General features: G+C 34.9%; 5 protein-coding genes and 2 long non-coding RNA genes across 8 annotated transcripts; 3 read left to right on the top strand and 4 right to left on the bottom strand.

Annotated features, from left to right (window-relative positions):
* Positions 1–2,959: 2,959 nt before the first annotated feature.
* LOC104780343 (uncharacterized) lies at positions 2,960–4,731 on the bottom strand. The gene is made up of 3 exons (XR_766707.2): positions 4,452–4,731; positions 4,183–4,261; positions 2,960–4,099 (listed from the first exon to the last, which is right to left on the bottom strand). It is a non-coding gene; the product is annotated as an uncharacterized LOC104780343 (long non-coding RNA).
* Positions 4,732–6,089: 1,358 nt separating this feature from the next.
* LOC104780342 (uncharacterized) lies at positions 6,090–6,758 on the top strand. The gene is made up of 3 exons (XR_766706.2): positions 6,090–6,150; positions 6,341–6,426; positions 6,518–6,758. It is a non-coding gene; the product is annotated as an uncharacterized LOC104780342 (long non-coding RNA).
* A 3,335-nt stretch (positions 6,759–10,093) lies between these two features.
* On the top strand, positions 10,094–13,284 carry LOC104783776 (cation/H(+) antiporter 10-like). Its single transcript, XM_087510230.1, has 3 exons — positions 10,094–10,627; positions 10,755–11,780; positions 11,898–13,284. The coding sequence occupies exons 1-3, from the start codon at positions 10,415–10,417 to the stop codon at positions 13,008–13,010; spliced, it is 2,352 nt and encodes a 783-aa protein (XP_087366356.1). The 5' UTR covers positions 10,094–10,414; the 3' UTR covers positions 13,011–13,284.
* Positions 13,285–13,831: 547 nt separating this feature from the next.
* Positions 13,832–16,347, top strand: LOC104783775 (cation/H(+) antiporter 12-like). Its single transcript, XM_010508887.2, is given in 4 exon segments — positions 13,832–14,044; positions 14,175–15,203; positions 15,278–15,362; positions 15,365–16,347. Coding segments are annotated over 4 exon segments (2,310 nt in total).
* Positions 16,348–18,851: 2,504 nt separating this feature from the next.
* LOC104780341 (cation/H(+) antiporter 4) lies at positions 18,852–21,531 on the bottom strand. The gene is made up of 3 exons (XM_010504841.2): positions 21,268–21,531; positions 20,084–21,142; positions 18,852–19,995 (listed from the first exon to the last, which is right to left on the bottom strand). Exons 1-3 carry the CDS (start codon positions 21,529–21,531, stop codon positions 18,865–18,867), a joined length of 2,454 nt encoding a protein of 817 aa, XP_010503143.1. The 3' UTR covers positions 18,852–18,864.
* A 292-nt stretch (positions 21,532–21,823) lies between these two features.
* LOC104780340 (large ribosomal subunit protein bL9c) lies at positions 21,824–23,903 on the bottom strand. 2 transcript variants are annotated; one of them, XM_010504838.3, is made up of 7 exons: positions 23,616–23,903; positions 23,080–23,207; positions 22,915–22,960; positions 22,671–22,768; positions 22,537–22,584; positions 22,228–22,384; positions 21,824–21,986 (listed from the first exon to the last, which is right to left on the bottom strand). In XM_010504838.3, the coding sequence occupies exons 1-6, from the start codon at positions 23,766–23,768 to the stop codon at positions 22,264–22,266; spliced, it is 594 nt and encodes a 197-aa protein (XP_010503140.1). In that variant the 5' UTR covers positions 23,769–23,903; the 3' UTR covers positions 21,824–21,986; positions 22,228–22,263. The 2 variants fall into 2 exon arrangements, with proteins under 2 accessions (XP_010503140.1, XP_010503142.1); XM_010504840.3 differs by having other exon boundaries at positions 21,824–22,050; positions 23,616–23,895.
* Positions 23,904–23,966: 63 nt separating this feature from the next.
* LOC104780339 (pheophorbide a oxygenase, chloroplastic) lies at positions 23,967–26,740 on the bottom strand. The gene is made up of 7 exons (XM_019244613.2): positions 26,060–26,740; positions 25,481–25,716; positions 25,278–25,404; positions 25,054–25,190; positions 24,809–24,968; positions 24,448–24,732; positions 23,967–24,368 (listed from the first exon to the last, which is right to left on the bottom strand). Exons 1-7 carry the CDS (start codon positions 26,483–26,485, stop codon positions 24,114–24,116), a joined length of 1,626 nt encoding a protein of 541 aa, XP_019100158.2. The 5' UTR covers positions 26,486–26,740; the 3' UTR covers positions 23,967–24,113.
* Positions 26,741–26,788: the final 48 nt, after the last annotated feature.

Here is a 26,788-nt window from a genome sequence, read left to right as displayed (position 1 = left end):
CTGTATAAAACGTAAGAAGAAGAAAAACATTCTAAACAAATTTATAAATTAATTAAATAAAATTTAATTAATTGGAAATTTAAAAACTAAATAAATTAAAAATATTATAAAAATACATTAATTTATAATTTAGTCCCGCGGTAGGGTGAAAACCTAGTGTTTGAATACAAAATAGAAATCGATTATCGAAATTTGGATATAATTGTAAAATGTTTTGAGTTGGTTCGTTCGTTAGAAACAAATTTTCCAGAAGTTAAATTAGACACATAATAGTTTTGTTTTTGTAACAATGAATGGTGTGTTGTTTTTTAATAGAATTTTTGATGTTTAATTAGTAAATAAACCTGTCGAATTTGGCCAGAAATGGAACAACAAATCTATGTATACATTTTTTCAATGTACATTTTGGGTTTTACCGTTTTATTTGTACTTATTTACAAAGTTAATCCCTAATTTTTTTTCAAAAATACCATTATTTCAGATTTTGTTTCCTAAATATTTTACATTCCATTTTCAACTAAAAAGAAATACAGCAAATTAAATATAGAACCAGAAACTATGATATATTTAACCATACTTTCTATTGTGTTTTGAAGATATTTTATCTCTGAATTCTTTGCAACTAAAGAAAACAACAATTTGATTCCCATTTTGTTTTCCAATGAGCTTTGATTCTTAACGTAAGAAGAATTTCGATTCACATTTATTTAAATATTATAATTAATATATATACAAAAACTTAATAAAATTTTAAAATATTACTAATACGTAAAATTTTTAAAAGTTTAAAATACTATATAATATGGTTATATAGTAGATGTGTTATAGAGAATACATGTTGGAATTAATAAAATATCATTAAATTTATACTAACACAGGTTAAATCATCATTTTAATATTTGTTAACACTAGTAATATTAGAATATTTGACATATAAAATTATGTTGATTTAACTAAAATTATGTAAAATAATTAAATCATTAGGAAAAATGTGAATTAATCATAGCGTATAAATGACTCATTATATATTTAGATCCTTATTTTTTGTTATAATAATTAAAAAATAAAAATAAAACCTCAAATACTAAAAAAAAAACTAAATATAACAAACAAATGGTCATGAAGTATATTACGGGATAAAAAATTAATATAAACATTTAGCCGCACAAACTTCCAAAAAATTTAGTTATTCTTCTATTTGCAAAACATCCAATATTTAACATACAAATATAATATAAAATATAAATTATAATAAAAATTATATACACGTGGTGTACTGTGAGTTAAAATCTAGTAGTGAAGCAGAAACTTAATAAATTAATTTTTTTTAACCAATCAGTAGAGACAAAAATTTATTCAAGTACTTACTCTTATCACTTTTGTTTTCATTATATAGATAGATAGTTAGATCCAAAAATGCTTTAACATATAGAAAAATAGTTATACATATATGTTGTAACGAATTGAAGAGGAACGACAGTGCTCAAAGAAATTTACATGCGTACCATCATAAGTATTGTGACGGTCAATTCATTGTGACGGTCAATTCACTTGTGCTATGATTGTGGTATCATATACTTAAAAAAAACTCGATAACATACTCTTATGTATGTAATTAAATAATATATTTTCATGTACTAATGGTTATGATTTATTATACTTAAGGGAAAAGTTAAGAGTGGTTATATTATATAGATTGTATACTCTCTATTAATTGGTCTTTTCCTTAAAGCAAAAGGCCAAATAGCTTGGTGTTGCTTACAAATTATTTCAAGACTACTAAATTACTTTATTTCTTTTTTTCAGACAAGAAAATTTTCGATTGTACGAGAAAATCTTGTTTTTCTTTTCTTTTGAAGCCCTACAAAGTCATGATTATGCTTATTTATTCTTTTAATAACATTAACGACTTACTAAAAGGAAAATAATACGCATATAAGTAGGTGTATATGTATGGTTTATTTTTGTTTATAAATAATACATTTAATGTTAGAGATCACTGGAAGATGTATAGAGATCACTTTCAGAAACAAGGAACTGAATCCACTTACGCAAGATGCAGTTTCTCATATCTCAACTCAAGAAACAGAATGTAAAATATAAAAAAATAAAAAAAAGTTCTGTCCTCAACTATTTGGACTTGATTTACTGATACATCCCAAGAAGGATAAATGTTCACATATTTGCATACTATTTTGCACTAAGAATGTGTTCTAACTTGGTATTCTATTCCCTTGAGAAACATCCCATATGGTGAAAGATGAGCTGTCATATGAGGCTGATGCTAAATATGTGAAAATAGGTCAAGGAAATACAGGATGGACAAAGTTAGGGACTCATGTGATGCAAAGTTTATAAAAGATCCATGAAAATCCAAATACTTTCCCAACAAATGCCTACATGAGATTCAGTTTGATAAACTACTATGGTAATTGAAATGATCTTGAAAACATGTGCAGTTAACTAACAACACCAAAATGAAGTAAAGCGAAACAGTTGTAGCAGAAAACTTTTTAAAAAATATCTTCCACAGGGTCTCCATGAGAGAGAACTAATTTTCTCATCATTATGACCCTGAAGAAAGTCAACCAAAATCCAGCGAGTTCTAGATCCTCTAGATAGACTTCCCCTCAAAGCGGAACCACCGGATCTAACCAATGCCATATTACCTGGATAGGAAGCAGCCCATATGCATATTCTTCCCCTGTTTCATGGAACAAATGTCACAGTAGAATCAAACTTAGTTATCTATGAAACTAGCTATTCTAGAAAGTAGACAGTATCAGAAGGTCAATAATACACACTAACAGGCTACATACTGGGATTTCCCACCATTTGGTCTCCACTCAAAGGGCTTTAACACTTCTCTAGGAATCACTTGTCAAAATGCAAGGTTCTTTCTCATCATTTCAAAAGAAGAATATGAAACTGTATGCACACTCCTGCACATATCATCATCTGTCAATGCAAAATCAAAATCTTTCCATATAATGAGATATATACAAGCGTTTCAGGTAGAAACAACTACTTAACATGATACAATGGCATAAACATTTCTCTTGTGTAGCAAGATACAAATAGACAACGACTTCACAACAACTTCAGTGAATATGGTTCACATGAGTAAATGGCTCAGCATGTACTGCTTTTTTTGGCATCCTCTGGTACTCCAATTACATTCCAAAACATCAGTCTCTCGTCTGCTGCTGCAGAAGCTACAGTATAACCATTTGGACTCTGGGCCCTATATAGAACATGTGATGTGTGACCATTGAGCTCAGCCATTTTCACCATAGATGGGTACTTCCAAAGTGTAAGCTGGTTCTGAGTAAACCCATGTGAGCTAAGCAACTATCTTTCCTTGTTGCTTCATATCAAAAAACAAACTTGAGAGCCAGTTTCTACCGTGTTCAAGCAAGCTCCTGTCCTAGTATTCCAGAACTTTATTCTCCCATCTCTCACCGCCACCAGTTGCAGGCAAATTCGTTTGGAAAGGGCACCAAGCAAGAGCTTTAACTGCAGATGTGTGCTCTACAAGCCTGTGCAGCCATAGAGAGCTAGAACGGTCCCATATATTAACCACATTGTCGTTGCCACCACTTGCTAAATGCTGTCCAGATCCTGGCCACTTCAACCCACAAACTTCTAAAGTGTGACCCTTGTAAGCTTTCACAACGTGTGAACTAACCCGTACATCATTGTTGATGATCTTCCCATCCATTCCTCTCGTTGTCAAGATATGATCGTTCCATGCCAATGATCCTACTCTAGACTCGTGAGTCGTGACCACACTCCAACGTTCTCACTCTACGACTATCAGCACAAATGCACAACCCAAATCTGGACTTCAGAGCTGTTACGCCCAACTGCAAGATAACGACCATCTTGTGCCCAGTTGATACTTGTGACAGGTCCCTTATCTTCATCAACTATCACAAGCTCAGTAGTATGATGCAATGCTATGGCTAAAACATTATCACTGCCCCAGTCAAGTAAGTTGAGGTAAAAGTCATCCGCCAAGTCAGGTACATCCAAGGCTGTTGGTAAAGAAACAGAGTGATGGCTGTTAAGAGTTCCCACTAGAGCTTAAGGTTTGTTCCTAAAAGCAATAATCCGAGTGCGATTGAGATTCATCGTCTCAGCCAAATGTTTCTCATATGCTTCTCTTGATGGTGAACTTACCTTTGTTGCATGATCGTTCCCGTTTCGTCTATTCAAAGTCCAAATCCATGGCTGATCTATTTGGTATAAATCTGTCAAGCTGGTGAGAAAACACATAAAAAAAAAATCGATCAGTACAATTCATCATCAAAACATGAAATTAATTGGAACGAAGACATTAATGTTTAGAGAAATCGATGTTATTAAAGCAACGCAAGATCAAAACCCTAAATCCCGAAGAATAGAACAAAGCCCAAAAGATTGAAACCCTAATTTTTAACAACACTTACATTTCTTTCGACGTGTCCTTGCGGAGAAAGGATCTTTGAATAGGACATCGAGCCTGTGCCTTCAAGTAAGAAGAAGAGTTCAAACCTGTATCCATTATACAAAAAATCACAAAAGAAAAAAATCGAGAAACAAGAACGAATGTATGTAGCGATTGGTTAAGGGTTAGAGAATATCTAAAAATAGAAACGAAACTAGTGGAATCTATACTATTAATTATTAATTGGGGAGTACACTTCAAAATAAAAAAAAAGTTTGAAAAACGAAATTCCATATAATGCCCTTTTTATTAAAAAATTCTGGAGAACAATAAAAGGGTAAATTTAGGATTAAAAACGTGCGGATCCCGGGTACGACCTGGTGTATGTGTATTCGAATTATGATTAACTGTATCAAATGAAAGGTATTAAACGCGGAACCAAACAGCTATACCGTGTTAAAGAATAAAGCACGTGTACATTAACTGCCGATTGACCATCCCTTTATTCCGTTAAAGAAAAAATAATCAATTAGTCCAATAAAGAAATCAGAATCAAATGTGGGACCCTAAATATTTGGACTTGTCCATAACTAGGGATGTTAAAATGGGTAAACCCACTCCATTTAAACTCATTCCATTTAAACACATCCTATTTAAATATAAACCCATTTAAACTCATATATATATTTGAAACCCATTTAACCATACATATTTAAACATATATTACTCTATTTAACCTATTAAACCCATTTAAGTATATAATTTTAGTGATAATGTGTAATTTTGGCGGTAGAACATTTTCATAACAAAAGACAATTTTGCATTTTTGGCGGAAAAACAAGATTTTGAGAAAAAAATTATTTTGATAAAAAAAGACAATTTTGTTTTTTTGGCGGGAAAACATTTTTTTTTACGGTTTTGGCAGGAAAATGTGATTTTACAATTTTGGCGAGAAAACACATTTTTACAGTTTTGGCGGAAAAATGTGATTTTACAATTTTGACAGAAAAATATAATTTTATATAATAATTATTTAATAAAAATATCAACATAAATGGGTCTAGATAGGTACCTATTTAATTATAATAAAATCCATATAATTAATGGGATTAATTGGGAAAACCCATTTAACCCCATTTAATTTTTTCCTATAAATGGATATAAATGGGTTCATTTTAATTTAACATACCCATTTATATAAATGGGTTTGCTGACCCATATTAACATCCCTATCCATAACTACTCGACAATTAACCAAACAATTTGAATTTTAATTTCAAATCGCATAAATTAAGCAACTTCAAAACCACTAAATCAAAACAGTCTACAAAATATTACTTATATAACAAAAAAATGGATTGATTCTAACTTCTAAGTATTTAAATCATTAACTTCCTAAAAATCTTGAATATCTTTTTAGAAATTGTTAATCACGTAACTTCAAAATTTATCATTACTTATATTATTTAATGATAATTCCAAAATTTATCGTAATATTGACAACGCAATCTTATCAAAATCAATCTAAAAATTCAGATTTTGGCAATTCAAATATATACGTTTTTATTATCTTGGAATTTTGCACCGGATCTAGCATATTCTTTTTATCATATAGTACCTATAAATATAGAAAAACATCCTAAAGGTTAACATGGCATATGTGTAAACGAGCTTCTGTAAAATCTGGGAAAATCAAGAAAATAATATCGTCTATTGAATTAGTAAGTTTTTTGTTTTTAATGTAAAACATCATATTTATAAACAGATGATCATCATGTAAACGAAACAAAACATATATATAACTATATTTATCTATTTTCTCTTTTCTGTTTGTTGATAGATATAGTTTGATTCATAAGTCTTTTTACTTTGTTTGATTGATAAAGTCTGTTTATTTTGTCAATTTTCTAGGTTTTCAAAATTCTGAGAATGTGGAAATAAGAACATGTGATACTGAGAAAATGGAAAATAGTCAAAAGGTTGTGTTTAGCACCATGGTAATAACTACTTAACCTTTCTCTTTTTTCATTTCATTTCTATCGAGATTTGTCGGATTGATCATGGTTTATACTAATGATGTTAATACAGGCCTATTCACACAAAGAATAATAATCTCAATAAAAAGACAATGCATGTTGGAAGACAGATTGAGAGCATAGCAAGTTAGCAACGACAGTGAGAAGAAGAAGACGGAGAAGACCATCATGATTAAGAAAGAAGCAAAGAAAAAGAAGTCTCATTCGATGGAGAAGAGGTTCTACAGGAAGAGAACGTGACGTGAACTATTTTTACATTTTTAAAATATTTTTTACTATTAAATTTTTTAGATTCAAACCACCATTCCTCACTATTTTTAATATAGTTGTCTTTACATATAACAAATAACAAATTTGATCATTTTTTTTTATCTAAAGTGAATTAAAAATAAATTGAATACTAAACTGATATAAGTTTGGACTATGAATGTTAACATTCCTAAAAGATCTCCATAACTCCACATATACGTAATATATTATAAACATGATAATAAACTTAGTTTTTGAAATTAACCCCGCATGTACGTGCGAGTCCAAATCTAGTGAGTAATTAAAGGAATCTCTATGGAGAATAAATGAAACGTTAGTAAAAATTGGATCGAGAGAGAGATGATGATGATGACTAATGTATAATCTATATAATAATAATAATTTGAATAAATGTGAATAAGATTTTTTGTTGTATATTTTCGTAAAAAAAATATTTCCATGTTTTTTTATTATAAATTTATACGTTTGTGACTTTTCACCATATTTTATTTGTATTTTTCTATTTTTTATTACAGTTTTTTTGTTTTAAGAGGTATGTCTAATTAAATAGTCATGTCTTTTTAACTGTTTATATATTTGTATCTTCATCAATGACTAACAAATTAAATCATTGTTCTTGAAATAAATTTTCTGTTTTATGTTGAATCTAAATATTTTTTTAAAAATATCTAATATTCAACGTTATTTTATAATCTAACTAAAATTTTTAAAAATGATTATAGCAATATAGAAATTTAATACAATTTAATATATAATTTACAGTTGCGTCTATTTATAGTAATTTTTTGAAAAAAACTATTTTAATATTTAAAATTTCTTTTATTTGAAAAAGTGGTGTATTTAAATTTTAAATTTTAAATTTTCATTGATACATTTTCACTCAATATGAAATATATTTTATAATTATAATTATATATTAGAAAATTGTGTTTACTCATTACAACTATTAGTTAAATATTCTATTTATGAGTACATTTACTCATTACAACCATTGGTTAATAATGGGTACATTTACTCAATAAAACCATTAGTTCAATGTTTAAACTTTCCGTTGTACACTTTGTCATAACAGTTTTTTACTAGTAATATAAATATAAATAATTTTATGATGATTGTAGCTCTTTACCATAATTCTTTATAAAATATCTTATGTTTATAATATTTTAAACAATTTTTTTTTGCAAACTTGTGTCTCTTTGCCATAATATTTTTTTTTATTATAAGTTTTCGTTTTAATGGTTATGTTTTTACTAATAGTTTATATTTAATATTTATGTATTTAAACCTACTTCTTATTTTTTTCTTTTTAAATAATTTTAGTTTTATTCGTGCACGTATTTTAAAACTATTATATTACTTTCAAATAATTTCATAATATATAATTTAAAATTTAAAATTAAATTATTTTTTTGAAATACTTCCCCCGCGATATCGTGGAGGTCTGAGTACTAGTTAAAATAAAAACTATTCTCACAAATACAACTTCAGTCTTGAAATTAAAAATGAGAATGACTAATATGGGCTTCTCATATTATTCTTGATTTAGGGCCTGACTGGTTCAACCGCAGTGTTTGCGGCTACGGTTGCGGGAGATTGCGGAAGTAGGTGGTTGCGGTTTCAAGCGTTATGAAGCATTTTGAATGACTGGTTTAGCGTTTTAAAATGGGTGCATTTGCGGGAATTTTATGACTGGTTGACCAGCGGGTACAATAGCGGTTAAAACATAATAAATGTAATATAATTAGATACATGTTTTAAAACACCGAAATTTTTATTAAACTTGATTTATAATTAAAATTCATTAAAAAAACTAAAATAATTATTCAGAAAACAAATAAATTTCATATTGAAGCGATAGTTGAGAAGAGTCATTGGTGATTTGTTATAATATTTTTTATAAATAATCTTATTCTTAAAAAAATTCTGATGAAATCTTATATTTATTTAGATTTTTTTGAACTTATGTGCGATGTGCTACTAAATATACATCAAGTTTTCCGGGTTATTGTTAATTAGAATCTTATTTTCTTGTATAATTGTTTATTTTCTAATCTGCTCAATCGTATCTGTACTTCATTTTTTCCCATCCTTAATGGATAAAATGATTAGGTAGAAGATATATAAAAAAATATTTCAGTATCATTGATTTGTTTTTAGTTAAAAAAAACAAATCCAGCCACGACCGCAAACACTTGCGGGAAGCAACTTTTAGAATTCAGTAGTTTCAAGCGGTTGGGAGCGATTGAAAGCGATTGGAAGCAGTTTGTGTTATTGGTATCAATCGCTAGCAACCGCTACCACCCGCAAACACAGCGTTTGCGGGAGATAGCGGGAGAACCACACCTTAATCGTTTTGGAGGTTGTGTAATTGCAAACTCTCATGGTCATGTAAACTCTATTTTCTTATCCACTTAAAGGGAAAATATGCATATAGCATATATGATATTATAAGTTATTGTTTACAACTTATCTATTGTATGTATTGTAAATTTCTTTTATACAAGTTAAAATATGATTTTAAATGATCTAATACGTTATTTATAAATTCGCCTCTGGCCTTCATTATCGTCGGCACGGCCGCACGACTCAACGAGATTTGAACGACTTGGCCGTTGCTCCTTGTATTTTTGTTCTCCTCTTCTCCTCTTTTTCCTCTCCTTTCTGGATGCCTATGAAGAACGACCCAAATTTAAATACATGTAAGTGATCAAGGAAATCATAAGTCTTATATCTTGGATCAACCCGATCTGTAACTTCTATTTTCTTTTCCATCTCATGGTCTTCCCATTTTCAATTTTCCATTTTTCAGCTGCGTTCTTCATTTCTTCTTGCAGCCTAATATATATGATACTATCTTTGTCTATGTACACATGGCTCATATATGATATATCATCTGGTATATTCGATGCAAGCCTGCAAATATAGAATATACTAAATCTAGTAATTTAAATGAGAACTTCTCACCACCATCTACATCTCCATGACTCCATTTATCCAACTCATCAATTATATATGGTTGAATCTTTCCTCACCTCTTTTTTTTATGTACGTCGTCTAGTTCTATCATGAGTGTACATCAGATTTTAGCATGATCACTACTTTTACAAGTATTATTAGACCAAAAACAAATAAATTTATAAACTATTATCCAGGGAAGGAAAATAAAAACATTATAAACTTAGAGCACTTGGAAAATATTTCGTAAATTTGGATTCCATGTTGCTATTTTTTTTGTTAAAGGCATTCAATTAATTCCGTGCTATTTAGAACCTCCTAACTTTGGGTTGTCCAAACAGATCACTTTACGCTAATTTAGGAGAAAAACATTATATCAAACCTTAGCTTGCACTTTTTAATTAGCGAAGCAAATTCTCCATGTTCTAACTAGATGCAAGTTTTTTTTAATGAAACAAAATCATACAACTGTTAGTTTCAACCTTTTTTCTAAATAGGAAGTTCCATTAATTCCAGATGGATTTTTTACAGATACTTGTCAAAGACCAGAAAAAAAAAAAAAAAAAAAAAAAAAAAAAAAAAAAAAAAAAAAAAAACTAAAACTACACAAATGCATGATCCTTTGAAAACCCAAATTCAAATACTCAAACAACAAAATTACACAAAAAGACATTTCTATCACAAATTCCTACGGTTTGGCTAATTTCTTGGCCTAGCTATTTTGATGGACACGACTATCTACAGTGGCGATTGCCGACTATCCGTCTTCAACATCTCTTCTCAAGGATTATGGGAGAACCTAAAATCGCCCGATGTAATTTTCGGGTACTCGCTGCCTCTCCTGGAGATGCAAATACTACTTATATTCTTCTTCATTGTCATGTCTCACATGTTCCTTAGATGCATCGGCGTTTCCCAGATCGCTTCATATATGATTGTAAGCACCGTTTCTATATGTTAACTTGACATGCACGTACACAATGTTTCAGGGACATAGACAACAATGCATGCAATTGAGAAAGTTTTCTGAAAAAGTAAATTCATATATATAAATTTATGTGCAGGCTGGAATTATTTTAGGGCCTCAGCTTTTGGATGTTCTAGAGAAATCTTCAGGGAAACTATCCGTGGATCCTGCGTTGGATGGAACCGCGATGTTAAGATGCATCTCGGTGTTTGGAACCCTAATGTTTACGTTTTTGATGACTGTTAGAACCAGCCGGCGAGTAGCGTTCCACAGCGGAAAATTACCTGTTGTGATCGGGATCGTGTCCTTCTTTGCTCCTCTGTTTGGTCTCGGTTTCCAAAATGTCTTCTCTAAGAGCATTGACCCTCACTACATGCCGCTGGATAAAGCCCTAGGTGAACGCACTACAATAGTCATAACCCAATCTGCGATACTTTTGCCTTCCACAACATTTATCTTGCTAGAGCTCAATATCCTCAACTCCGAGCTTGGTCGCCTCGCATTGTCCGCCACTGTCATTAATGACATCTTAGGGATCTTTTCCATGACCCTCGCCTCTATTCAAGCAACCTACAAGCATGTTTCACATGCAACAGCTTACCGTGACAGTGTCGCGGTGTTCATCTTTCTTCTCATCGTCTTTCTTGTTTTTAAGCCGATTGTGCAATGGGTCATTGACCGCACACCAGAAGACAAGCCTGTGAAGAATGTATACGTTCATGCCGTGATTCTGACCGCATTTGCTTCTGCTGCTTATTTTGCGTTCTTCAACATGAAATACATCTTGGGACCATTAATGATCGGCCTCATCATACCGGAAGGTCCACCGTTAGGATCGGCCTTGGAGGCTAAGTACGAGAAGCTCACGATGAACATATTCTTACCAATCTCAATCACAGTCAGCACGATGAGATGTGACGGAATAAGGATCTTAACAGAGTTCAACGACATCTTCGTCAACGTCTTCCTAACAGTTTTAACACTTGTCCTAAAACTGGCCGCATGTCTTGCTCCTTGCTTGTACTACAAGCTACCTCTCAATGAATCTATTGCTGTTTCTCTCATCTTAAGCTACAAAAGTTTCACTGATTTCATTCTCTACGAAGCTGTATTGGATGACACGGTAACCTCCTGACCCGCAAACGTGTCTATTATAGTTAGTATTGATTTTTTACGTAAATCCAAACATATTTTATGGTTTTTTTTTTTTTTGTTTTTTTTTTTGTTTTTTTTTTTGCAGTATATATCGCAGGCCACATACGCTTTCTTGATCATTTATTCGTTACTAAATGCTGGGATTGTCCCTCTGGTCTTAAGGAGCATGTACGATCCGAAACGGAAGTACGTTAATTACCAGAAAAGGGACATATTGCATCTAGAACCAAACTCACATCTTCGAATCCTAACTTGTTTGCACAAACCAGAAAACGTCTCTGAGATCATTGCCTTGCTCCAATTGTTATCCTCCCCAAACCTAGATTTCCCCATCGCGGTCACAGTTCTTCACCTCGTAAAGCTCGTTGGTCAGATCAACCCAATCATAGTATCACACAACAAGAAGTTGAAACGACTTAACAACAACTCGTACATCCATACCGCAAACCTTGCTTTCAGAAAGTTCATGCTAGAAAGCTTAGAGTCTGTAACCGTGACAACGTTCACCGCCTTCTCTCATGAGAACTTGATGCATGAAGACATTTGCACACTCGCACTTGACCAGCAAACATCGATGATTGTCCTACCGTCGGGGAGGAAATGGACCATCGATGGAATGTTTGAGTCTGACGATAATTCCATAAGAAATTTAAACCAGCAATTGCTAGACAGTGCGCCTTGTTCTATAGGCATACTAGTGGACCGCGGGCAGTTCTCACGAAAAAGTATTGTAACAAGCAAAAAAATGTACAACATTGATGTTGGTGTGGTCTTCATTGGAGGCAAAGACGATCGAGAGGCACTATCACTGGTAAAAAAGATGAAACATAACCTTAGGGTCCGTGTAACCGTGACCCGACTCGTATTCAACAATGAAGTAGAGCCAAACTGGGATAACGTTCTCGATAATGAAGGTTTAAAGGATGTAAAGGTTCGAGAAGAAAACAATGATATTGTTTATATAGAAAGGGTTGTGACCAGTGGTGCAGAGGTAGTCACCGTTGTCCGATCGCTGGCTGAAGAGTACGATCTTATGGTTGTTGGGAGAGATCATGATATGACATCAAAAGAATTGTCAGGACTAATGGAGTGGGTCGAACTTCCTGAGTTAGGTGTCATTGGGGATTTGCTGGCAGCTAGAGATCTCAACTCTAATGTCTCGGTTTTAGTAGTTCAGCAACAACAACAACAAGTGTGACCACATGTTTTGATAGCAAGACTATCCATTTCCTTAGGACAGGAGTTTAGAGAAGATTTATGAAAAATAACCATTTATTTGTTTGATTATAATATACATTTATAGAAATATTCAGTGAAGTTAGAAAAAAGAAATAAAAAATCACAAAATTTGTTTATTCGGTTTTTCCCATTTGTCTGGATTATGTTTAGGGATTAAATCCACTAGAATAAAAGAAATGTAAATACAACATATTTGCAAATGAGTAAACCAATTGCAAGAAGTATTATTATTCTATTTTTTAATATTATAGATAAACAGTTTAATAAGGATGCACTAATCATGAGTTGAGGTCAAAATAATAATATATTTAACCTTACAAAACTCATGCAATATCAACTTTTCTAATATCCATGTGTTACTTGTATAAGATGACGGCCGAACGAACAAGAACACCACAATGATCAATCCTTAACAAGTGATGCTTTGGGATTCGAAAAGAAAAGTATTGTATCAAACGTAAATTCTTCATATTCGTAAATTCACGTTTTTCAACGAACAAATGATAGACTTTTACTTTCTTTTCTAAATTTAAGATTCCATTAGTTCCAGGAAGATTTTGTTGTCAACATATGTGTAGCTTTTACAGCTTGTATTATGTTTTAAAAAAAATTCAAACAGTTTTCCACTAACTAACTCTTGCAAACAACTCGAATACTTATCAAAGACCTAAAGAAAACAAAAAGAAATGGATTACTCGTCTCCTTTGAAAACCAAAAAAATCACACGTTCTTTATAGTTTTTTTTTTCTTAAAGATTTTTCAGAATTGATACACAAATATATGAATACAACGACCTATTTCCACGGTTGCATACCCGTAGTGTTCAACATCTCGTCATATGGATTTTGGGAAAACCTAAACTCGCCAGATGTGATCTTCGGATATTCATTGCCTCTCATGGAGCTTCAGATATTACTCATCTTCATATTCATCATCATGATTCACATATTTCTTAGATGCATTGGCATTTCCCCGGTTCCTTCTTATATGCTGGTAAGTATCTTCGCACATGTTACCGTGACGGTCAAGTAAGCGCAAATATTAATGTAACTTGACAAGCACGTATAAAGTTCTAAGCGACCTTTGACAATCTTGCATCTTAATAAATGTATATTATCTTCAGGCTGGTCTGATTCTAGGGCCTCAATTGTTCGATCTTAGGGAAAGATCATCAGGAAAGTTATCGTGGGATCCTGTACTAGATGGAAACGCGTCGTTAAGAGGCCTCTCAGTGTGTGGAAACATTATGCTTGCGTTTTTGATGACAGTCAAAATCAGCCGTAGATTGGCATTCCACAACGGATGGCTACCCATCGTGGTCGGGATCTTGACCTTCATTGTCCCTTTCTTCGGTGGCTTGTGTGTGCGGAATCTCTACACGGCCAATATAAACCCTTACTACTTACCGCATAATAAAGTCCTTGCCGAACGCACTGTTATCATCTCAACCCAATCCTCTATTCTCTTGCCCACAGTCACCTATTTCCTGTCGGAACTAAAGATCCTAAACTCCGAACTCGGTCGCCTTGTGTTGTCTGCATCCCTGATTAATGACATATTCGGGTGTTTTGTCAGCGTACTAGCCTATCTCAGGGGAACGTACAAGAATATCTCCCCAATGACAGCCTACCGTGACCTTATAGGGGTGATAGTTTTGATTCTTATAGTCTTTTTAATTTTTAGGCCGATTGTAGAATGGATAGTAGAACGCACACCAGAAGGCAAACCTGTGGCAGATGTGTATGTACATGCTGCGGTTTTGAGCGTAATTGCTTCCGCCGTCTACTCCTCATTCTTCAATATGAAATACCTTTTGGGACCATTCTTTATGGGCATCATCATACCAGAAGGTCCACCTATAGGATCCGCCTTGGAAGCAAAGTATGAGGCTCTTACAATGAACGTTCTTATACCAATCTCAATCGCATTCAGTACAATGAGATGCGACGTGATGAAGATCATCTACGAGTACGATGACATCATGTACAACATCTTCTTAATTGCTTTTACTGGTGTTTTGAAAATGGCGGCTGGGATGGTACCTTGCTTGTACTGCAAGGTACCACTCAAGGAGGCCATAGCCGCTTCCCTGCTCTTGTGCACCAAGAGTTTCTCTGAAATCTTTCTATATGAATCAACACTCGACGATTCGGTAATTTTTCCCACCCAATATTCACAATCCATTTCGCCAAGATCTTGACATATTTATTTGGTTTGTATTTGCAGTATATATCGCAGGCTACATATACGTTCTTGATCATTTGTGCGCTTATAAACTCCGGGGTTATCCCCACAGCCTTGGCTGGACTGTACGACCGAAGAAGAAGTACATTGGTTACCAAAAGAGGAACATCATAAATCTCAAACCGAACTCAGATCTTAGGATTTTGACTTGTGTACACAAACCTGAGAACATCTCTGCAGCCATTTCATTTCTCCAATTATTTCCCTCCACCATCATGGTCACAGTTCTCCACCTCGTGAAGCTTATTGGGAAAATTGTCCCGGTTTTAATCTCGCACAACGAGAAAACGAAACGGCTAGTGAATAACTCCTACATCCATACCACAAACCTTGCCTTTAGCAAGTTGGAGTCGGTGACCATGAACATGTTCACTGCCCACACACACGAGAACCTGATGCACGATGAAATCTGCATGCTCGCGTTGGAACATGCCACATCGATGATTATTATCCCGTCGGGGAGGAAATGGGCGATAGATGGGACGTTTGAGTCAGAGGACGAAGCCATAAGACGTCTAAACAAGTCGTTACTCCAAAATGCACCTTGCTCTATTGGAATACTCGTCGACCGTGGACAGTTCTCGTGTAGAGGCACGAAAAGGTACCACATCAATGTTGGTGTGCTCTTCATTGGAGGCAAAGATGACCGTGAGGCTCTCTCACTAGTGAAGAAGATGAAGCATAATCCTAGAATCAAAGTCACAGTGATCCAAGTTATCTCAAACCGAGAAACGGAGGCGACTGATTGGGAATACATTCTTGATCACGAAGTCTTAGAGGATCTTAGAAATACAGAAGCCAGTAATTGTATTTCATATACAGAGAGGATTGTGACCGGTGGTCCTGAAGTGGCCACCACTGTTCGATTGCTCTCTGAAGCTTATGATCTCATGGTTCTTGGGAGAGATCACGGCATGGCACAACCGGACTTTGATGGACTCAAAGAGTGGACTGAACTCCCAGAGTTAGGCGTCATTGGAGATTTGCTAGCGGCTAGAGATCTTGACTCTAGGGTTTCTGTTTTGGTAGTTCAACAACAACAACAGACATAATAAGTATTCGTCTGGTTATTGTATAATATATTTATTAGAACAATGTTCACACATTTCATTCTTTCCGAAATATTTTTCTTACCATGTATCTTGACCTGGTTAACCTATGCAACCTTTTTGCTTTACACGTTTAGATTTTGTTATTTTGAATGTAACTAGTTTTAACTTTATAGGTTTGTTTTATATTTGTGTAGCTAGCTTCACAGAAAGGGAGAGGGAGAGAGTAAAGAAGAGAAAGGGAAAAACAATTATTTTTTTTTCAAAAAACTAAGTTTAGTATATAATATATATACATATTTTTTTAAGGGTTTGTTAGCAAATTAGTACATTTTGGAAACTTAATTGAGAAACTAATACATTCACTATTTAAAATTGGAAAAATAGGATGTTGTGTAATAGAGAGTTTGTGAGATAGGGAGAAATGGTGGGGCATAGGTTTGGTGAGAAAATTACAAAACTGGGTATGTGTGTGGGTAAGAAATAATTTTTTTTTCTTTTAATCATAATTATTCAAATAACTGTTAGTATAATCTATTTTTAGAAAACTTCTTAGATACAAAAAATACATTTTTTCTTTACAATATGATATGAATTTTATTTAATAATTTTTAAATATATTATATAAATCTTTTGTATCCGTACACCTTAGTATGTGTACAGATGTCTATACACATTATTATGTGTACAAATGTCTGTACACATTATTAACTTTACAAATGTAATTTGTATAAAAACATTTCAGTACAAACATATGTACAGACATTTGAAACCCTAAGAATTAAACAAATTTCATCTGTACACATAATAGTGTGTACAGACATATGTACATTTAATTAGGTGTACGGATCTAAAATTTGTAATTTGTTTAATTCTTAAGTTTTCAGATGTCTGTATCCCAATGGTTTTGTAAAAATTATATATGTACACTTAATAAGGTGTGTAGACATCGGTACACTTATAAATGTGTACGGATACAAAATATTTATATAATTTATTTAAAAATTATTAATTAAAATTCATACCAAATTGTAAAGAAAAAAACATAGTTTTTTGTAATTAAAAAGTTTTCTAAAAAAATTATATTAACAATTATTTGAAATATCAAAAAAAAAATAGAAAACAATGGCATATGATGTAATTAAGTAGAATCCTTAATGATAAAAATAGATGTGGAAATAGCTGAACAGTGGTGAATATGTTTTTTCCTAATTGTAAATAGTGAACGTACGTATTTCCAAATTATGTTTGAAAAATGTAGGGCTGGGCAAAATAACCGATAACCAAATAACCGACCGAAACCGAACCGAAAAAAACCAAACCGAACCGAACCGAAATTTTTCAAATACCCGAATGGTTAGTAAAAATCTATATCCAAACTAACCGAAACCGAACCGAACCGAACCGACAATTAAATGGTTAACCGAAATATCCGAAAACCTAGAAGATATCAAATATTATATACTTAATATTATGCAAAACTATAAAATAAACTTAAAATATAAATTATTTCTAGATTTAAAACAATTAAATATTTTAAATAATCAATATATGTAAATGTTATTATTTTGAATTTACAAAGTTAAATACTATTTTGTAAAATTGAATCCATATTTTTCCCTTTTTTGTATTTTTGTTATTGTATATTTGGTTAATTTTGGTTATATTCGGTTAGTTTTGGTTATATTTGGTTTATTTGGTTAATGTTAATATAATTTATGTTAGTTATGGTTATTTATTTAAATAACCAAACCGAAACCGAACCGAAAGAAACCGAACCGAACCGAACCGAAATTTCAAAAATATCCAAATGGTTACTATATTACTATATCCAAAATAACCGAAACCGAATACAACCGAACCGAAACCGAATGGTTAACCGAATGCCCAGGCCTAGAAAAATGTATCATTTTGCCAAATATCTCTTTTTTTTTTTTTTACTTTGGCACCTAATGAATTGTTTCATTCTCGAGTAACTTACAGTGACGTTTTACTACGCATATGTCATATGTGCTGTTACAAAGCAAATGGAGAACCAATCTTATCATTTATTATTTCAGAAACGGTATAAAAATCAGGCATAAAGCAACTGTACTAATGTACTATAAACACGTAAACCATTATTAAGCTGAAATACTTATATCCTGAAATGCTATTAATACCCGTTTTCATATAGTGCATATTCTGCCAGTTGGCTAAATTCCCAAAAAAAATTAATTTATTATCATTTTTCTCATCATACGCTTGGAAGAAATTTTTCAAAATATTCACAGATAAATAAAAAATTGAAATATATACAACATCCAAAAACATTGTAATGATCTCAAGAAAATCTTTAATTCTAGAAAATGTCCAGTAACATGAGGAATGTAATGACAATTGGAATTTGGAAATTACGAACTATGTATATGTGTCTTGCAGTTTCCACAAGTCCTAATGAAGTCCTTGTTGCCATTTTCAGCTGATCGATCGATATGTTTCTGGCCCCAAAGAAACACCTGGTCAGCTTCTGATTAACCCCTAAATCATCTGTTGTTGCTGCTGTATCACCAACACAGAAGCTTGGCAATTAAGATCTTGTGAAGTCAAGAGATCTCCAATGATGCCAAGCTCCTCGAGCTCACTCCATTCCTCAAGCCCTTCCGTGAAAACACTCTTCCTTCCTTTTTCTCTTCCAACGATGAACAATTCATACTCATTTGCAATTGATTTCAACAACTCCGATGTCTGAGACGCGTCATTCACTACTTCCTCGGAGAAGGCAATGTGGCCACCGGCTACAACGCTGCTCTTCGCATCTCTGAGTAGTTCTAAATCGAGCATTCGGTCCCAATCGGTTATTTGTTTGGAATTCTGTTCGGAAGAGACGAGGGAAACCACTGTGACGTTGATTCGTGGGTCACGAGCCATTCTCCTAGCGAGTGTTAAAGCTTCTCTATCGTCTTTACCTCCAAGGAAGAGCATACATACTTGGTAAGATGAGAAGTTTATAGCTGTCTCTTTGATTGTTCTTCGGCCAATATTGCTTCGGTAAACAAAGATTCCGACAGAGCAAGGAGACAGGTCGATGACACTCTTGTTCAGTTTCCGTATCATCTTGCTGTCTGAAACAATGGCTGATCCATCAGCGGACCAAGTCTGGTGAAAAGGAAGGATGATAAGAGACGTTGTGTTGTTGAGAGCCAGCATACAAATGTCTCCATGCATCATCTTCGGTATCGATAAAGCCGTGTACGTGCTAACGAAAACAGAACCGAAATAATCTTTGTGGAACTGTTCGAATGAGAGAACTACGTTTTCAGAATTGTAAGACGTGTTCTCGCTTTTACGTGTTTGCAAACGGTGAGAGATGAGGACTGGACTAGCTTGTCCCACTAGCTCCATCAAGTGAAGGACGTACGTAGCTACAGGGTTTTCTCTTGAGGGACAAGTAGCTTCAAGGAGATTAATCATGGGACGTATATCGTCTGTTCTATAGATACACGATAGAATCCTAAGCTCGGAGTTTGGTTTCATGTGAAGCATGTTCCGCTTCTCGTATCCTGCGTACATCCTCGAAGGATCGTAAATGCGTCTCAATATCGGAGGTATGATTGCAGAGTTCACCAATATGTAAAGAGATAAAACCGTAAAGGTCACCGGTCGAATAGTCTGCAATGAATATGAAAATTAAGGTTACAGGTCGGATAAAAACTCTTAAGCTCAGTTTCAAAGTTAATCAATAGATAGAGATACTTACCCCTCTTTGATACCCGTAACCGTAACCGCCAAACTCGAAAATGCCTTTGAATGACATAATAAGAGACAAAGCAATACAGTCATTTATTGGCATACCGTATAAAAAGGCAGGGATAGTCGTGAGAGCAAATTTGACAACAAACGATATAGACACGATGATGGAGATACTCTTGAGATCTATCCAAGACTTTAAGATGGAAGTATCAAGCTCTTCGGCTGAGGTAGCTACAAAGAATGGAAGTAATGTGCCGAAAACCACAGACTCAAACTTCTGAACGACTGCAGAACCCAAAGGTGGACCGTGGGGAACAGCTAAACCTAATATGAAAGGTCCTATGAATATATTTTGTTGGCACCAGTCAGCAAGAATGGCTGATCCAAAGACAAGAATGATGATTGCGTATATATAGAATTTATTAACGGGACGACCAGAAGGCGTTCTCTTGACGATGAAGAACATTAATGGCCTGAAAATGTATATGACAAACAAGACGAAGAACATCACTGTGCCTGCACGCTTCATAGGACGGTTTCCAACGATAACATCTCCAATAAAAACTGATCCAAGACGAGTTCTCTCGTCCTTGAGTGCCTTTAAAAAGACTAGAACCGAGGAGAGAATCGAAGTGCTGAAGTCACTGATCACTGCGGAAGACATAGCGAGACGGCCAAGCTCTGAATTCTGGAGCTTAAGCTCGAAAAGAAGGTTTCCAATGACAGGAAACGACGAAAGGCATTGGATCAAATAGATCAAGATGATTTCAAAGGGATCCATAATTGGTTCTCCTTTTTTCGTCCCTAAATCTCTTAGGATGAAGAAGAAGATAAAGGCACAAACCATTATCGAGAGTAATACAGAAGAAAGACCGATCGCTATGGCTTTTCTCCCTGTGCTGCGGATCAGACCCAAGTCCATTTTGACTCCCATCAAGAACCAAAACATCATGTAGGAACATGCACCAACTAGACCAAACAGAGTCTCTTTGTTGTCTTCTGACGAGAAGAAGTTCCTAGCTGGTGTGTTCTCCTTCAGAAATGACTTGCTTAGGAGAATCCCAGTCTGCAAAAAAAACACATGCACGCATATAGACTTTGGTCAAGTTTTGAATCATTCAAGTATCAAACATATGCAATGCAAACTAAGAAGGGAGATTTGAACATTCAAGAATTGAGTCAAGTCCTTACAATCATATGGGAGGTGAAACGAGTCATGCCGAGAGGTTTGAGGAAGAAATGGAAGAACTGCCAGAGAACGGTGACAATGAGGAAAATAATCTCAACATGTGGAAACATGTAATTCCAGAACTCAATGTTGGCGATAGGATCAGGTAGCTTCTGGGAAGGCCACAGCCCGTTCGAGCTCGGGTTAATGGGCACGACACCGCAGATCATGTTTGCATCTCTCCATGTATCTCTCAGGTAAAGGTTCCTATCATCTCCAAACTCCATTGTACAAAAACTTGTTAACAAGAACAATGATGATAGAAACAAGATGATTATGATTATAAATATCGAATGAAAGAGGTATATATGTTTTAAAGAAGAAGGTTAGATAACAGAATTAAAGAGAAGCAGTGAAACAAATAAACACCTGGGTTTTGTCATTTTAAAAAAACAACTCTCTAAAAATAGTCAATCTTGTGGGAACAAGAGACGGCTACATAGTTTTACAGGTTTCTGGTTATGTGTTAGTTTTATTAACAGTTTTGTTAGTGTTAATTTAATCATTCTCAACACCAACTTTAACAGACAAATGAATACAATATAATAATAACTTGAAGAAAATATTATCTTCTTTTAATATTCAGAATCCAAAATTAACATTAGAAAATAGCAAAAATGCAAAAGATCTACAAGAAAAAACTTCACAAACTGGCCACTCTCTTTTCCCATTCTCTATGTTCCTGCAACATCAAAACACCAAACACAGTGCAATGGTCCATCAGCATCGGTGTTTTGCTGCTAAACCTTAAACAAAAAAACTCCATTCAACAGCTAATTATTACCAACCAACATTTAAATGCTGATGTTGAGGGTTCAGGATATGGGTTTAACTACCTATTTCCAGGCGAATTAAGACAAAACGAACGTCTATTTTCAGTTGTGAAAAACATAGCCACATGATCATGGAGAATCAAGAAATACCTTGGCATGTAGGAGGAATCTTGAATTGTTGAAGGTTTAGTTGGCGAAAACGTTGATCTTAACTTGAGCAGTGACATCTGGGTGAAGTTTGAGTTCAGCAATGTATTCTCCGGTTTCACGGATTTCTGGGAGAGAGACAAGGCGCTTGTCTATGTCCCTGCAAAAAACAGTCACAGGGAAGCATATGAAACCATATTAGTTTCTTCGAAGAACAGTGAATACCATATGAAGAATGATACAACGAAACGGCAAGGAAAAGCTTGGCAAGTTTTCATGTGAAACTGTTCAAATTTTTCTGCGCTCGGTTACCTTTGAAGCTGCGATTTGATGATGTCAACGACGTCTTGTGCTGTGACACTGCAGAAAAGTTTGAAAGTTAAGTAGAGGGTAGACATGATTCCCAAGACCATTAAAATCTGTGGATTTGCTTGGACATGACTTACGATCCAAATATTAGTTTGCCTTTACCGCCTTTGCGTTTAACCTTGAAAGCCCCAACGCTTTTGAATATCATGGCCAGTTGTTGCGCCTCTTCTTTCACCTGCAAAGAGGTTCCACGCAAAGAGAACAACAACAAACAAAATTCTCAAGTGAAACTCAACATAAGAGAGTTATTTGGTGATCACTCAAACACCCAAACTTTGAGTGAACAAAATGAAACAATGAATGTATTCATCTCAGATTTACCCTTTGCTTTTCTGCCTCTATCCGTTCATCTTCCATCTTCAATTCCCTGGAAACAGAAACAACACAAAAATCAGAGAATGATGCATCTCACAGCAATGTAGCAAGTAAGAGCTTCTGCTATGTGAATGGAAGTTCCCTAGTTGAGGGTGACTTAAGCAGCTTTACTTGAGCAGAAGTGGAGTCATAAGCTGAGCCTTTCCAGTGGGCAAGAGAAAGTTTCTGAAAAATCCAGCTTTCACGTCTAGTAATTGCCCTTGCTTACCCAAGTCTGTCACATCCTCTTTCAAGATTACCTAAAAGAAACAAAACAAGATTACCATTTTGTGTTTCATTCATTATCTTGGAGCTAAACTGGTATGACAAAGTTATCTACTGCGAAATTCAAATCACCATTTCCCTGCATTCCAATTTTATTTCAGATTTCATATGAACTACAATCGAATGAACAGAAACAATGCGAATAAGAAGCTGAAACGGAGCTCACTTTTCAATCTTTTCAAATTTTGATTCAGTTTCTACACTGATACAAGAACAAAGACTATGTTTTTGTACTAAACCCATAAATTAAGCTTCTTTAAGTTTTGCTTTCATCTCAATCAAAATTCTCACTTCTCAGAAACCACAAGCTCAAGTCGAAAAGTACCTGAAACCCAAATCAAATTCTTGGGTGAAACACATGAAAGGTTATGACTTTATTATACCTTTCGAAGTTTCTTGGCTTTCTTCTGGGAAACAACTTCGAAATTGAACCTTCGCTCGGGTACTTTTAGGGTTTCATTTCCACCACCATTGAAGCTGTGACCCCAACAAGGTGAGGAGCTCCACGAGAGGGACAACGCTGTCGAAGAAGCCATTGCGAAAGCTGAGTTCAGTTCCGAGCAGAGATAAGAACGTTGAAGTGTTATCTTCTTATCGGCGTAACAAGGTGAAGTACTGAAGTGACGGATGTTTTTCTTATATTTCTAATTTGACCCCCTAATTATTCTTCTTTTTTGTTTCTTTCCTTAAAGTTTCTTATGGGTAAATTTTGTAACCAACATTGCCTAAAGAACTTGTTACAACAGTTTCCATTGATACATACATGCAGGCTTGTTTACAGTATGATACAAGTGTAGATGTAACCTTCTAGAAGTTTTCTCAGGTATTTGATTTACAATGTTTGTATGATGATTTTACAAATATACTAATATACAACACATCTATTCAATTTCAGAGTGAACATAATCTCTAAACACAAAGTTCTTCTCTTGTTCATGTAAAGCATACGCAGAAGCAGCTGAAATCAGGGATAAACCAGCCAGAATCAGCCGAATCTGAACATCAGAAGGAACACCAGCCGTGGCTGCCCAGAAAACCGTGGCGCCAACAAGAAACTTCTTGAGGGTTTGGAAACCGTTGTAAGCTCCTTTGCATGAGGAACACACTTGTGTATGCTGGTCAAATCTATCCAGCATCTGTTTGTTCAATTATGAAATTATCAGACAAGTGTGATAGAGATGAAATGATGTGAGGACGCAATGATTCATGGCTCACCTGACGCTTGGTTAAGACAGTGGAAGGAAGAGGTTGGTTAGCTGTGGTGGAGCCGAACCATTCAGGCTGACTCTTTCCATGCCGTCTGAGCCAGTTTCTAAAGGCTAGAACGAAACGGTCTGCTTGAGTTGGAGTGAATGTGAGATTTGTGTACTCTTTGTTTACGTCGTAGTCCGATGACTCCATTGATTTAGAGAGGAATACTTTCTCTTGTCCTTGAAGTACGATCATGTCTCCGTCATAGACTAAGTTTGAAGTCCAGTGTTCATACCATCTCGGTACAACCTAACAAGGAACCGTGTCAGAAGCAAACTTATGCATGTAAACCGGAATAAAGAGATGGAATATAAATTTGTTTTACCTGCCACCACGCAGGTCCTGGTACTGAGAACTGGAAGAAGTTACGGGCACTGCAAACGATGGAACGGGTCTTTCCAGGAGCCATTGGTATATTGAATGAGCAAATCCAAATTACCCATTTTTGATTACCGGCTATTGGTAGCTTCGCATCTATCTCAATCCTATAGACAAACGTAAACAACAACATTAAGTATGAAACTGTAAGCTAGCTATTTATAATGTATTATGAGGAACTTACAGACTCACTTGTTCATAGAATAGCACGGAGCAACAAATTTTGCAGTTATCCTTGGATTGTCATCATTTGCACCTTGGAAACCCCAAGGCCCACTTGACTCCACTTTGAACGGCAATGGTTTAGCTCTGTCTCTTCTTCCTGTAACCTGTTTACAACACGAAAATCATCAGCTGAGGATAAAGTTCCGTAGCCGAAACTAAAACACATTGGGAGCTTTGAGCGGGAAAAACACCTTGTGATGAGCAAAATCGATGTGGGAAGGGTCAGATACGTTCTCCATGAGAGTATCATAACCATAGAAAAGATCCCTTTGAATTGTCACCGTTGAAAATTCCGGTTTATCAAAATCATCTGGCAACCTAAAACATTAAAGACCAAAGCATTAAACAAAACGAGTATACTATGAGCTATGTTCATGAAAGCCTCGCTCGTTACCTAGGGGGTTCAATTGAATTGGCTCTTTCCCAACCATTTTCATCTGGCCACACAAAGAGAAGACCTTGAGACACCATTGCCGGAAACTTAATAGCGCAAGCTCTCGGAGATTTAACAGCACGAGCTTCAGGACCTGAAGTAGCAGCCTGAGGAATCTTAGTGCAAGATCCGCACCCACTAAAGGACCATCCATGATATGAACATTGCAAGTGTCCATTCTCATCTAACCTCCCTTCCTACATAAACCACAATGCATCAACACATTACACATCCACTACATAAACCTTTGATGATCTCTGCCCTCATATATATAAACATATCATGCAAAGGTCCAGAAACTTATTAAAGCTCAAAACTTGTTTTACCACAGCTTCAAAACAGAGCAAAAGTCTCTACACATAACTGTTCTGATTCTGATCCTAATATTTTATTACAAACTTGTTTTAAAGCTGGCCTAATTGGAATACTTTATTCATCTCCAATACTTTATTCTTCTAATCCAAATCACTATACCTAATTAAACTACTTGTTCAAAGAGATAGATAGAGAGAGATATAGAGAGAGAGAGAGAGAGATTACAGAGAGAGGAGCGAGCCGGTGAGGGCAGAGGTCATCAAAGGCAGCCCATTTCTGATCATTCCGATCAAACCAGAGGACAAGGTCTCGACCCAAGAGCTGGAACCGGGTTGGCACATTAGGATCCAAATCCTCAACCAAAGAAACTGGATACCAGTGGTCTCTCCACTTGAACTCAGACCCTTCTTCTTCCTTCTCTCTGCCGAAATCTTCTTCGACCCGCTGCTCCTCCGCCGGATCCGAAGTGGGTACTGACGGAGGCGCCGCCACGCGTAGAGGGTTGTTGAAAAGTTTCGATCTTGATGGAGAAAACGAGACCTTGAATGAGAGTTTTGCGGAATCGGTGGTGGGAGATAAAAAGGGAATCTTTTTGGATTGGGATTTGGTGATTGTCGTTGCAGATGTTGAAGAGAGTAAAACTACTGACATTTTTCTAAATTTTGCTTTTTTATTTATAATAGATTTTGATGTTTAATTACTCTTTTAGATGAATCAATTTGAAGCTTTGGAAATCTGCGAGAAGGATGAAGAAGAAGAGATTGCGTGTAAGTATGCAATATCCCCGTGGGCCGTGGCTATCGATACCATTTGTTTTGTAACGAGAGAAACTGTGAACAAATTGGTTTAACACGTGGATAAATTTTGGCACATTGCAAATAAGAACGTTGATCATCAAATGGGCACATAGATTTTGATTTTGGCATTTAGACTTTTCTTGCAATGAAAAATAAC

The sequence above is a fragment of the Camelina sativa genome, chromosome 4, assembly GCF_030686135.1.
Source record: "Camelina sativa cultivar CO46 ecotype springtype chromosome 4, ASM3068613v1".
NCBI lineage: Eukaryota > Viridiplantae > Streptophyta > Magnoliopsida > Brassicales > Brassicaceae > Camelina > Camelina sativa.
Note: the sequence above shows the minus strand (reverse complement) of the source record. Positions and strands in the feature narration are given on the sequence as shown.

Excerpts from the sequence above, each read along its gene's own strand:
- LOC104783776 (XM_087510230.1), top strand. The coding sequence starts at position 10,415 with ATGGACACGACTATCTACAGTGGCGATTGCCGACTATCCGTCTTCAAC. Across the intron at positions 10,628-10,754 it reads AGATCGCTTCATATATGATT|GCTGGAATTATTTTAGGGCC; the intron begins GTAAGCACCGTT and ends ATTTATGTGCAG. Across the intron at positions 11,781-11,897 it reads AAGCTGTATTGGATGACACG|TATATATCGCAGGCCACATA; the intron begins GTAACCTCCTGA and ends TTTTTTTTGCAG.
- LOC104780339 (XM_019244613.2), bottom strand. The coding sequence starts at position 26,485 with ATGTCAGTAGTTTTACTCTCTTCAACATCTGCAACGACAATCACCAAA. Across the intron at positions 25,191-25,277 it reads TCGATTTTGCTCATCACAAG|GTTACAGGAAGAAGAGACAG; the intron begins GTGTTTTTCCCG and ends TGTTGTAAACAG. Across the intron at positions 24,969-25,053 it reads CCGTGCTATTCTATGAACAA|GATTGAGATAGATGCGAAGC; the intron begins GTGAGTCTGTAA and ends GTTTGTCTATAG.
- LOC104780340 (XM_010504838.3), bottom strand. The coding sequence starts at position 23,768 with ATGGCTTCTTCGACAGCGTTGTCCCTCTCGTGGAGCTCCTCACCTTGT. Across the intron at positions 22,961-23,079 it reads ATGACTCCACTTCTGCTCAA|GGAATTGAAGATGGAAGATG; the intron begins GTAAAGCTGCTT and ends TTCTGTTTCCAG. Across the intron at positions 22,385-22,536 it reads ATCAAATCGCAGCTTCAAAG|GGACATAGACAAGCGCCTTG; the intron begins GTAACCGAGCGC and ends TGTTTTTTGCAG.
- LOC104780341 (XM_010504841.2), bottom strand. The coding sequence starts at position 21,531 with ATGGAGTTTGGAGATGATAGGAACCTTTACCTGAGAGATACATGGAGA. Across the intron at positions 21,143-21,267 it reads GTTTCACCTCCCATATGATT|ACTGGGATTCTCCTAAGCAA; the intron begins GTAAGGACTTGA and ends TTTTTTTTGCAG. Across the intron at positions 19,996-20,083 it reads GTTACGGGTATCAAAGAGGG|ACTATTCGACCGGTGACCTT; the intron begins GTAAGTATCTCT and ends TATTCATTGCAG.